At 39.4% G+C, this 13480-nt stretch overlaps 1 protein-coding gene across 1 annotated transcript in view; it reads right to left on the bottom strand.

Moving 5' to 3' along the window:
- Window positions 1-5117: 5117 nt before the first annotated feature.
- The window catches only part of nampt2 (nicotinamide phosphoribosyltransferase 2), a 42663-nt gene continuing 34300 nt past the window's right edge, over window positions 5118-13480 (bottom strand). Inside the window, exons 9-11 of the mRNA XM_030420777.1 lie at window positions 10441-10581; window positions 9836-9961; window positions 5118-8304 (exon numbers count right to left, since the gene is read on the bottom strand). Of these exons, the coding sequence (XP_030276637.1) occupies window positions 8143-8304; window positions 9836-9961; window positions 10441-10581 (429 nt within the window). The 3' untranslated portion in view covers window positions 5118-8142. The remainder of the gene's footprint in view (window positions 8305-9835; window positions 9962-10440; window positions 10582-13480) is intronic.

The following is a 13480-nucleotide window of genomic DNA, read 5'->3' as shown; positions in this document are numbered from 1 at the left end:
GACCTAAAATGTTGGCTGGCCTTGTGATGTTGTACACAATGTGTTGGTTCATCGTTATATACTTAATCATTTCCCTACCCTGTTTGTGCTTCTAATCTAAAAAAATATATCTCTTTTTTTTTTTTCAAAACCATCTGACAGCTGGTCACTGTAGGTTTTCAATAAACAGTACTAAAACAAGACCAAATAATGTAATTGTCAGGGACTAATTTCAGCAGGGGATTAATCCACAGATGGTGCTGTGGTGGGTTTTTCTTCCAGCAGGACAGTTGTTGTTGGACTGACTCAAAATAAACTACAGTGTGGCCGTGGTATGCATTTTGATCAGATCTGGGAAACAATTGAAAAATATATTTATAACTGAAACACAGAAACATGGACACATGTTTATGTATTTAATAATCTTTGATGAATGCAAACACATCTCAGAATGAAGCAAAGGTGGGAAACAACAGAATATATACAACGTAGTTAAATATTAAAAAACCTCAGTCTTGAATTTGAATTAAGAAACTGTTGCTAAGAGAGAGTGAACGTTCAGACCAGGACCAGCAGACTAGTAGATCACATCCAGCCATCTGTCCTCCTCCATGTCTTTAGAAAAAAAAGAAAAAAGATGCCCCACACACAAAGGCATGGGTTAGTGCGTCATTCTTATGAACAAATTGAACTAGAAGAGCTAATGTCCTGGAGAGAATGCATGACTGCGTCTGCCTCTCAAAGGTCAGGGATAATAAAAGAAGAGCAGAACAACAGAATAATCCTACATTTGTGCAGTCAGGCTGAAATATGTGCTAACTGTGCCTTGAACTTGAAGGTTTAATCTGTTAAGTAAAGAGCTTTTGAATTAGGTAGTCATTTTTTCATTTTACCTGTATGTAGGTGTGACTGTTTACTCTTTGCAGTAGATGGAGGAAGATTTAAACTCATGAAGCTTAAACTACACTGTAAATTGAAGCTATTGTGGAGTTGTGGAGCAAATCGAGTGTCAATTTAATTCAAAGTTTAAATAAAGATGCCTTACGCAGCAATCAATGTGCAAACTTCTAAACATCAGGCAGAGACCGATCCTCCATCCAAATTTGGTGGAACTCAGTATTTTATTATCTAATCCTGCTGACAGAGCAACCAATAAACAGGCATGCGTGAAAACACAACCTCCCTGGCAGAGCTTTCTGTCACTTGGAGATGGGTCATGTGTCTCAACATTACGAGACAAACATTAACATTCATAAATGCATAGCAAACTCTAGATACAATTCAAACAAATCAGCTTTGCAAATGATTGTCTAATTTAGCTAAAATTGGTCAGGGGACCGTAATCGATTATTATGAATGAATAAATAAAATGATTCCATACAGCTCATCAAGTGTACTCCAAGTCTCCAGATGCCCTGAGATCTCAAACTGATATGAAAAGACGTTAACAACCTTTTTTGAGATGAAACATTCACAGTAGTAGCTAAGCTATAGCTTAGTGCCCGCCCTGAAGTCCTTGCAGAGCTCCATCGCGCGGGGAGGTTGTAACTTAAAACTTTTCAAATCAATTTGGAATCTCGGGGCTTCTGGGGTCTTCAATTATGTTTTTTAAGCTTTAAAACAAGTCCCCAGCTACTTCAGTTGTTTAGGAGAACGCTGCAATGCTTCTTTTCTGTGGAGCTCCAGCATGGGTGGAGGAGATACTGAATAGAATAGAATAGAATAGAATAGAATAGAATAGAATCACTTTATTGATCCCAGACTGGGAAATTATTTGGAGGTGTCAGGGAGACGACAGAAGGCTGTGAGCTGAACCTATTGAAGAATCTGTTCAGCTCGTTTGCCCTCTCCAAGCTGCCCGATGACTGTCTGCCGCTCACCTTACACCCAGTGATCTGCTTCATACCAGTCCACACATCCCTCACATTGTTCTGCTGGAGTTTGAATTATATTTGAAGTTTCAATTATATTGAAAAATATTGACTGAATTTTACTTTTTGGGTGAACTTAACTCAACTTAAGTCAAGTTTAAGTACTCTAACTTGTTTTGTAGTGTAGCTGAAGTTGCATGTAAAGGATTCTTCTCACACATCATGATTGCATGACTCACTGAGCTGCTCCTTGAGCACTGAGATCTGCCTCTAAATGTTTTCTACCACCCCCCCTTGTGGCTCAGAGTAGCACAATTTCACCTACCTCCACAAGGAATGGATTATGGAAAAGGTCTAAAGTGGTCAAAACTAGCAGTTGTCATATATAAGAACAATTGGTGCCAATATACACAAACACCTGAAGACCTTAAGTAATCACCCAATCAATGGGGAGACGATTAACATTCAGCATTTTCATACCTGTTAACAAAAAAACAGCGCCACAGGCTGGAGCGGCACCACTATGCATATTGAAAGTAGGGGGGTGCATCAGGTCAGAGGAGATCGAGCAGCAGGCCTGACTGTCAGAGGTTAAGAGACAGGTTATAGGTTTCTATCTTAACATTTCAGGGTCTGAGGGTTAAGATGTGCAATTTAGAAGACGGAGTGATCGTTGTCTTTTATATCATTAAAAACAAAACCGTGTTGTATAGAAATGTTTCATTTGTACTATCCTATTTTGAGATAGATCTTATCCGAGCTGCCGGTCGTGGCGGCGGTCTGGCTGCTATATTTAGAGAGAGCTTCAGATGCAAAATAATAACCGCTAATAATTATTCCAGCTTTGAGCTGCAGTTGTTTGTGATCGACCTCTCTTGTCCTGTGCTGTGTGCCACAGTTGATCGCCCACCCAATTTTAACAAGAACTTTCTCCAAGAGTTCTCTGAGTTCTTGTCTGATTTTATTCCAAAGTTTGATAAACTATTGATTTGTGGGGACTTTAATATTCATGTTTGTTGTACAGCAAATCAACTGGCAAATGAGTTTAAAGGCCTTTTGGATTTGTTTCCCCTTACTCAATCTGTTAATGCACCAACACATGAACATGGGCACACTCTTGATCTTGTCATTTCTCATGGGCTTTCAGTTTCCCTTAGAGAAAGAGTGGACATTGCTATCTCGGATCACCTCCCTATTGTTTTTGATTTTGCTGCCCTCCCACCTGCCAATAAGCCTGTTCCCCCGGCCCGCAGACGCCGTATCTTTACTCCATCAATGGCCAGAGAGTTTGCTGTCGCCTTTGGGGACTCTCAGCTGCGCACTGACAGTGGACTGGTTCCTCCCCTTTGTCCAGACACCTTACTCTCCACTTTCCACTCTACATGCTCTGCAATTCTGGATTCTGTTGCCCCTTTTCGGCAAAAAAGCACCAAAACCAAGGCCGATCCCTGGTTGAATGACCACACCCGTCTGCTCAGACAACAATGCAGACAGGCTGAGCGGCGGTGGAAAAAGGACAAACTGCATGTCTCACTGGGCTGGTTAAGGGACAGTTTGGCTGCTTATCAGAGAGCTGTGAAGGAGGCAAAGTCCGAATATTTGTCCTCTGTTATAGCCAACAGCTATAATCATCCGAGAGTGCTATTCAAAACCATTGACTCTGTTATAAACCCATGCTCTACTGTCCTGTCCAATGCCTCCACCACAACCTGTGAAGAATTTGTCTCTTTTTTTATAGACCCTACACCCTGCTTTAATCAATTTACTGCATGCATGTCAATTCCACATAGTATACATGTGAGGAGCTATGAGGCAGCAAACACAAATTATGCTTTTACATAGAATAGGCTTAACAACTGTAAACAAAACCAACTAACGAAGACATGTATCCATTCTCCCTTAAATTCAAGTAGAGACCTGATTGATTTGAACATTTAAATAAGATACGACATTGAACATAAATGTTTATTTGACAGTGTTCAAAAGTTCAAAGATAAGACTCAACATGAGAACTACAGTTTTACGATTGCATTTAATGTATTGGGGTTGAGTTAATGGAACAGTTGAAGTAACAGACTGAAAATTGGTATCATACTTTGTATGGAACGGTTAAAAATATTTCAATGAATTATGTGGCCAACATATTAATTTGGCACTGCTATGGTACAGATATTAGAACTTGTTTGCTGCAGCATCTGATGCCAAATGAATGATGCCTTGGAAGAGGGGTAAGGGAAATAGACTTGAGCTTCAGACAAAAAACTGAAAGACTGGAAACATAACAAAAGGCTCAAGATTCTGCAGTTATTCATGGGCCTTGAAGCCCTGGAGCATTAACACTGAGACCACTAGTTCCTAACCACAGAAAGCCTGTATACTGCATATGGTAAGTGCATCACAGAGCTGCTCAGATGTACAAAATGTATCTTCATCTTGATCCTTCATGTATCCCGATGAAAGAAAACACTGGAGATTCACCTTGACTAAAAGTCTTAGTGTGTAGAATTTGTACAGCATGTGATTACAGCTAATCTCTTTCAAATGATTCTGATGGCACATAGCTGCTGGTACCACCAGCAAGCCTGATCACTGCGGGTGGGAAAACAGGATTTATTCCTCTTCAGTGGCAGCAGACACAACACCACTGGACACTTGCAGCAGGGGCACAGAATCTGACAGTAACTGCTCATGGTCACACAGTCCATGTGTCACACAGTATGCAGACATGCCTCCTGCAGGCACTGCTCCCTTTCTCCTTTTCTGTACCATCTTTCCATCAGCCATACTCGGTTATGACGGCAGGCTCAGGTTGGGCAGGCTCAAACCCAGTACCGTAGTGCCCCCCACTATTCTATTTCATCTTTAAACAACATGTAACTACTCTGCTTTAAAATAACAACTTTAAAATTGTTTTGATAGTACAGTGACTTGTAATAAGGTGAATGGTGTCTGTCTCAGCTGCTCCACCCTCCATCGCTAACCCTAACCCTTGTTGCTGTTGAACAGTCAGTAATGTTAGCTGACGTGCTAAGTTGTATGTCTTGAGGCCCATTTCAACAGGTTCAGCATGTTATAGCCAGGTGTTATCATCTCTGGTTCAGGTGTTCGTAGTTGACAGTGTTTAACCTCTGCTGGAGACATGTACGTGTACATCTCCAGTTTGTTAAAATGAATCAGTTCTATTTTTGGGTAATAACACCCTCTGTCTCTCTACTGTTATGGACTACTTTGTAAGTTTCCAGTTTGGCAAAATAACTCACACCAGTATGAAAGAGTTGAAGGATTTTTTTATCTTACAAAAGGTCAGTTTTGAAAACAAATAAAATCAAAGGCTGAAAGGATACAGATCAGTTAGAGGCAAATCATTTACACAAGTATATTTACAAAATATTATTACATAAATGATTAGTGCTGGTGCTACACAAAAAGTAAATCATGTGTTGTCCAGTGTTGGTGGCAAGCCGTTTCATTATTTCATCACTAATCCGTACAGACCAGACATCAGCAAGAAAATGAAACACAATCAGGATCTGGTCTGTAGTATGAAACTCACTGATCATTATGTAATTTGTTGATCAATATCTAAAAGACCAATGTGAACAGAAAATAAAAGGGCATGAAAAGAGAGTAAGAAGGATTAACACCTAAAATGAATTGGCCCTAAACAGCGAGAAAGTAAGCAGCAGTGTCTTTGGAGTCATTTGTGAATACGTACAAATACAGCAAGGTTTTCAAGTGTATTCTCAGAAGGTAAAATCAATCAAATGTAAAAGTTAAACCCCTTAAAAATAACAAGCTGGTGTTTGTCAGTACCTCTGTAGCTCACTTGCATCTGTTGAGACTGACACAACTGGCTTGTTGCTGTTAAAGTAGCTAAATTAATTGCGCATTTAAGTAGTTATGCCACTTGTATAGAGTTCTTGAACGGCATTCTGGGAGATAAAATATAATAACATAAAATCTAAAGTAGACAAGGCAGGTTGATGGAATGTGACTTTGTGACAAAAGTCCATCAAAACTGGTGGAATGCAGTGGAAATTAAAGAGACTATCAGAGTTAATATTTCCTATAATCCACAGTTCATCTGCCAATCAAACCTGACTTTCAACAATGTTTTACCCGACCTTCTCTCTACCCGTATCTACTTTTAATACTCCATTTAGGGATGTCACGCATAGGTGATTCCCCTTAAACCAAATCTTATCTGACATCTAATACATATTACAACATACTGTTTCATTTTAGCAATGCGCAGTAACAGGCCTACATTAAATCAAGTAAGGCAGTTAAATGTCTAGTTCATCTTCTACAGTTTCTTTGCACAAACCAAATGACAACCTGAAAAACCAATATTGCATAAAACAGCAAAGGACACCAAAATACCTAGTTTTTGTTTAAATGTGAGCATTGAAATAAAATGTATCTTAACATAGTGATTCAGTTTGAGTTGATAGTTTTCTTCTGATCTGAAACACAGTTATTTCTGGCATAGGTCACTGTCATTGTCACATCAGTGAAGGCACCTTTCATGCTGACAGGTAAATACAAGATTTGGTGCAACATATGCTGCCATCCCAACGTCTTTTTTAGGGATGTCCCTGCTTATTCCAGCAAGACAATGCCAAGCCTCACTGTGCTCATGTTACAACAATGTGGCTTCATAGTAAAAGAGTGCAGGTACATGACTGGCCTGCCTGCAATCTTGAACTGAGCAATTAGTGCTCTCCACTCCCAAATGCTTAACACTGTATGTTAAAAGAAAAGGCGATGAACACAGTGGTAAACTTGCCCCTGTCCCTACTTTTTTGGCACAACTTACAGGCATCATATTAAGGACAAGTGTTTATTTTTTAAAAATCGTTTATCAGATTGAAGATGAAACATCTTTTAATACATTCAATTGATTATAGGTCAAAGAGGAGTTGCAGATCATTGCATTCAGTTTTATCAGTGTTCTACAGTGTTGTGTATTCAACATTTTAATTCAAGTGCTTAGCGTGTGTTTTGTGTAATTCAAATCCTAAACTTAATAAAATCCAGTTCTCATTACAATCCACGACAAATGTTGAATTTTACTTGCTGTTTACTTGCCATTATATTATTATTTATGAAGCTCATTCTATTCCGAAGTGAGAGAGTGGAGCAGAATGTCTGTGTAAAGCATGATCCAGCACATCAGGTTATTACCCAATGACATTTTCTCTGTATCTTACTTTTGGTTTAATAATGGTTGGATTCATGACAGTGGTGTTGGCACCACCTTCATCTTTTAGCCAATTACATGCATCCTGTATCTTATGCAAGCAAACTCAACAACTACTACTCGATTTAGCCAGTTAGCTGGAGCTACTGTATGGTTGGTTAAAAGGCAGAGGAACAGTGACTGTTGACGACAACACTGTCATATTTCATAACATTAGTGAACACTGGGGTTCCATAGAGTGGCATCAGAAAATGATGACTTGGAAAAAACAGGTGGTTTCATTGACTGAGTTTGCAAACTGTGACAATGATGCACACTCTGCTACTTTTGTTTGTGCTAATGATGAGTGTTGTGATGTCTTCATTTACATACTGTGACTAAATGGCAGAAAGTAGGGCTGGAGCAGCACATTGTTCTACTCATATGAGTCTGACACTTTAATTAAATATTTTACATCAACTGTGCAACTCACACCTGGTATGTAGTACTATTTAAATAATCAATAATGATAATAATGTTATATTTGTTAGTGTATTTTGGTTCAAATGCTGCTTCAAAGGCTTTTCACCTCTAATAAGAACACGATGAAACAGTTATCCAATTGAAGCTCATTCTATTCAGAAGTTTACGTCATATTTGGCCTGAAAAATGCTCAGCTACTGCATATTAACTGTGAGAAATATGTTTTAAGATATACATCCAACTGTGTTCAAGTGTTTAGTAGCATCCCCAGGTTCAGGAGGTGTATCTTAATCTTGATAACTTTCTACTTATCTTATCATATTTGACCCTGAGCTCCAGTTCTGGTTGTGGTCATGGTAGGGCAGTGTGATTGTCTCTCTGGCCACACAGTGTACTGTTTTCTGGCTGAGAATATGGCCAGAAGAGAAAGTGAAAAAAAAATGCTTTACCTGAAAAGAATGTTATGTGTGGGTGGTAAAGCTTGTGGTGACTGCTTTAATAAATAGCTTTTCACTCCCATTCAAAATGTTTAGTTTATACTTGGATTGGTGTCTTTTGAACACAACACAGTCAACATTCCAATGCGCCTGTTGTATCATATGCAATCTGAGAGGCTTTGTGGTCAATCTAATGAATGCCATTGATAATGTTATTGTGCAGCAGCTCCTGCTCATGGTTGTGCAAGGTGGGGTTCACCTCCTCGTCCCTCAGTCGAGCATTCTTCCTGATCTCCTCCAGGGAGTAGTCCTTGACCAAGCTGCCGTTCTCAAAGACAGTCACCAGCAGGTCCTGAAGAACACAGAGCACACACAGATAAATTATCAGGAGGATGGAATTTAATCACGAAAGATGGCCCCCTGTATCAATCAGGCTCTATTTGCAGTAGAAATACTTTTTAAAATGTTCTGGCATGACCAAAGAAAAACAGAGAAAGAGGGCTGTGATATTCCCTTTTGCTCAAAGGAAACAAGTTGCTGTAGGTGGGGGCGGGGGGAGAAAGAACAATCTGACTCTTGTATCAGATTGATGTACACAGGGACGTGCACATGATTATAGAGGGGCAGGGGCTCAAAGTCAGAAAAGGGCAGTACGTGCGCGTGCACAGCGCATGCCACATTTTTTTTTCAGGCTCAATAACACAATACGTAAATTAATTAATGTAAAATTAACAAACAAAGTACTTATAGAAAGCTAAGTTCTTAGCTGTGTATCCTGTGTAGCTGTGAGTGATATGCAATTGCCATTTCTTTTGTGTCAACAAATTATTGTCAACATGAGTTTATTCACATTATCATAATACTGAGGTTTAGAAGACCTTCAATTCAGCTGCAGTTCTTAAAAAGCAATGAAACACTGGTTTATTATTTGGCTATTTATTGGAGGGCAAGTGTGAACTAGAAATACAAGCTAGAAACCTAAAAATGTGACAAAACCAAGAAATGACTACTGTGACTGTTAGTAGGAACAGCAATGTTTACAACAGCAAAGTCACAATAAACTCAATATCTGGAAGAAGTTTCAGATTTGTGGCAAGATAAACAGCCGACACAGACAGCTGTCAGACTACTTTTAACTCTGATTAACAAGCAGTTAGCTTAACAAGCACAAATGGGCGCTTTTCTGAAATATGACTCATATTTAAGCACTTTGAATAAGTGGAAGGCGACTTGTTAGACCCTAAAAGGAAGTTATGTTAATGGATTTATAACTCACAAAGGTTCAAGTCGCTCCACTGTCACGTCTCATCCAGGTGCATGGTGGAGTTCTAAACTGCCTGCCTGCCCGCCTGCCTGCCCGCCTGCCTGCCCGCCTGCCTGCCTGACTGTCTGCCCGTCTGTCTGTCTGTCTGTCTGTCTGTCTGTCTGTCTGTCTCACAACATCATAGACAAGATGACCTGTTGTACTGTATACTGTATGGACATTCTTGTTTAAACCACACATTTTAAATGCAATAGCAGTTAAAGCGACTCTGCTCAGTATTGTAAGGCAGACAGTGTAGAAGAAGAGAGTGATGCTATTATCATTACTAATGCATGTATTGTTGTCAAACATGTATATATTTTTTTAGAGCATGACTTTTAGTTGTGCAGGCATTCTGTTTTTGGTGTAATTTCATAAAACCACATCAACAACATGTTAGTCAACAGTTTGACCCATTATTGTAAAAAATAGCAAATAATTGTGGGCTCTTATGGAACCCATCTTCCCTTTTTGAAACCTCACGTTTTACCTCTGAAATAAATTCTACAAAATATGCAGTACGTGTTATAAAACAGTAACAATTCAACTTTAATATCAGTGTGAGTTAACAATGCCTGACCTCCTCAGGCTTGCCTGCCCCCCTCTCTATGGTCTCCAAGAAGCCATCAGAGTTTCTCCTTAGTGATAATCGACCCCTCTTTGACATCTTGGATGGGTCGGTTACTGGCTGCTTGTACACGTCCATCTGGAAGATACATATAAGCAAAAGGTCAAAGTTGAACCCCTAGCTCTGCAAAGTCTAGGGGGAGGTCTAAAGGTGCACCTTTAGCTGGATGATGACTATGCTTTTTCGACAAAACTGCACCAAACAGTCAATTCTACAACTCCGCTTAAAGAACAATGTTAGCTGAGTGACAGTTAAAGGAAAGGGTCACAGGTTTTCATATCTATATCTCAAAGCAACACTCACATGCCCTTATAAAACACTAAAACTGGTTTTTCTTCTATTTTTCCTGTTCAGAAATGATGATTAAAACCATAAAAAAGTCCACGTTGCTGCCTTAATTCAGTTAATGAAAGGATTTTGTTTATTATTTCACCAGGCATGTCACATTTAGTAACAATAATCTGTTGATAATCACTATTGTCAGTAGATTAAATTTGAAAATCCCTTCCAGTAAATCTGTTGCAGCATCCAAATCAGACCAGAACCCTTCCACTTACCCCCTTGCCATTCGTCTCCACGTAGCTGCACTTGAAGGCACAGCTGAGTGTATCTCTGTTGAGTTTCTGAAGCAAAGCGCTGCCACAACCAAAGAACACATTCTCAGCACTCCAGCCTTCGTCACTCAGCTTCTCAAGAATCTACAACAAACATAGAAAGAAGGCTTCAAACACAATATACCAGACATCAACATGATATAATAATAATGATAATAATAATAATAATAATAATAATAATAATAATAATAATAATAATAATAATAATAGATTTAATTTATATAGCGCCTTTCAGAGTACCCAAGGACACTTAACAAAGTGGAACAAACATAAATGAAAACAAACAAAACAAATGGAGCGCCTGTCAGTCAGTACGGAGGGAACAGCCGCACATTCGTCAATACCGCCGTCTGCACCGCAGGGAACAGCACCCTCCGTCTGAACATCGAGTACGTCTGCTCATAAGTTAGCGTTGTTATGCTAACAGCTGATCGGTGAGGCTAACAGCTGATCAGCGGAGAAAGTGAGTCCATGGAGCCAACTCTTCAGGTGTGCAGGCTTCGAAGGTAGTAGCACAGCCTCAGAGCTTGTAAAGACAACTTGGCTTTCTTCATTTAACAGAAAAAAGCCGTTTTGTCACAGATCGAGAAGCGGCGATATTCACGCCAGCATCCTCTCGCATCCGGGTTGCCATGGCATGCCATGATATGTATTGTATGTTAAAGCAGGGCACGTGGCTTTGCTTCCTGTCAGCTAAAGCTTTTGTGCATGTGTGGAAGAGTTCCAGTGCAAGCAGTGCAAGGCCAGGAAGAAACATATGGCTGCATTTGGGAAAAAATAACAAAATTATAAATAGTTTAAGTGAAATGGTAGAAGCTTTTATAATGTACACAAAACTAATACAATTGTCTTGACAATGACAAACAAACTTACATATAATCACAGTGACTTTCAACAGAGAACAAAGTTACAAGTAGATTATTTTAACGTGGCTTTTAAGAGAAATGAGGTGGCGTGGCATGTCTTACAGCTTCAGAGGCTTGTCCTTGTCAATGTGAGCAGTGTCCGAAATTAACTTCTTGACTCAGCGGCCAAGTATCGTTTTTACAAGCCAAATAAATAAATAGCTTTGTTATACATTTATTTCAGTACATTTCATTAAAATAATAACATATAATGTTTCTAAGTGCTGTATCGTAGGCAACCGGATGCGTTTAAGTGTCTTGAAGACATTTCACCTCTCATCCAAGAGGCTTCTTCAGTTCTAACTACCTGGACGGGAGTTGCAGGCTTTTAAACTCTGTGTAGGAGTGTCCTTACAGAGTCGGTAAGGACAAATGTGAGCTCTAAATTTCAGAGTTTTTTGGGCCCCTTGTGGGTTGTTGACCCAACCGGCCTTCATGTGGGTTGCTAAGTCTAGGTGAGCCCAGGTGTGGGTGGTTGTTAGGTTGTCTGGGGAGAGTACTCAGTACAGCATTGTAGGTGGATGATAAGTAATGTCTTAGGCCACCTCCTCTGTTCAAAGACGGTCGTTCCAGTTCGACATAGATGGATTATTTTACTCCTCTTTCGAACTGTCCGTCTTCTCTGGCCAAGCTCAACAACATATGATGTCGAATACAAACATTTAAAAGTGGCCAGAGGAAAATTTGAAGCAAAATTATTCTAAAGAATTCATAAATGGCCAATCAATTCAAGCCTGAATACAACTTAGTAAATCTTTATCTGTAGCTGGTGTCAACAAAAAAAAGGGACTTTTAATTATGACTGCATCTAGTCATCACTTCGTATTCTCTCTCAATGTCCCACCCACACCACATTCTTATCGCTTGCACATCATAATTCTATCATCAATGTAGGCTACTGTTTCATAGGGGCTTTTCATCCTACATATCCTTAGCCGCGGGACCCTTGGCCCTTTAGCAACTTAGCCCCTTTTCACTGACATATTGCTAACCCAGGGTTAATGTAAGCACAGGGCTTTAGGATTCACACTTCATTTCTACTAGCCCTGCTTCAATGTCCACTGCAACATGTCACTAACGTAAACATTCCAGAATGATGAGGTACCACTCTGTTTACTTTAGACTCGTTCACACAAGCACATTTTAGCCCTGTGTTTAGTTCATTTTAAGGGGATAACCCCACAAACGTGGGACTAATCTTGCTCCAGAGCAAGGCCAGCAAGCCCTCGTTATCTTGTTATCCCACTTTGGAATGTGCCAGTGTTAATTCTTTCTTAGGATGGGGCTAACAGCTCCCTAAGCGTCTGGCCAAGGAGGTTTAAAGAGCTTTTTTCACACTGCACTACAACCACTCCTTGCTTTGGGCCTACGGGTCCTGCTCTGGAGCAGGGTTGGCCCTGAGTTACATGTGTTATCCCCTGATATGATCTCTCCAATGTTAGCTGGCACCACGCAACCCTCTGCAGGATAAGCATGTTATTAAAAAAAGGATGGAACAATGGATTTAAAAGTAAATGCAACCCAGTTCTCATTTCTGTAGCTATGCAAATAAATAGGCCATCACTCCTATCAGTTCTACAGAAGTTGATTTTACCTATGAACTTGTTTTTTTAAGTTTATTTTTTATCATCAGGGAGATTATACATAATTCAAGATTCAAAAGACAATTAAATACAAAAAATACTTCACATATGAATATTTAATGAGTACATAATTATATCCATAATCTTTTTTGAATGTTTCAAAACCCCATTACTCATCCATGTTTTAAATCTGGTGTCTGTTTGGTTTGGGATAAAATCATCATATATTACCTATGAACCTCTGTGCTGGTACCTAGGGATACAGTGACTTTGTCAGTTACAGTTTCACATTAAAGCTGTAGTCTGTAACTACTGTTTTTGTTATATTTGCTAAAATTGTCATTATCATCTGACAGTAGAATAGGGCTGGGTATTGTTAAGAACCTCACGATTCGATTCTATTTCGATTCTTTAGGTCGCAATTCGATTCAATATTGACTTAAATGCTTCGATATCGATTCAGTAATAAGTAGTAATAAACAAATAATTAATTAA

Source organism: Sparus aurata, chromosome 6 (genome assembly GCF_900880675.1).
Source record: "Sparus aurata chromosome 6, fSpaAur1.1, whole genome shotgun sequence".
Classification (NCBI taxonomy): Eukaryota; Metazoa; Chordata; class Actinopteri; order Spariformes; family Sparidae; genus Sparus; species Sparus aurata.
The sequence above is the reverse complement of the archived record's forward strand: the minus strand, read 5'-3'. Positions and strand labels throughout refer to the sequence as shown.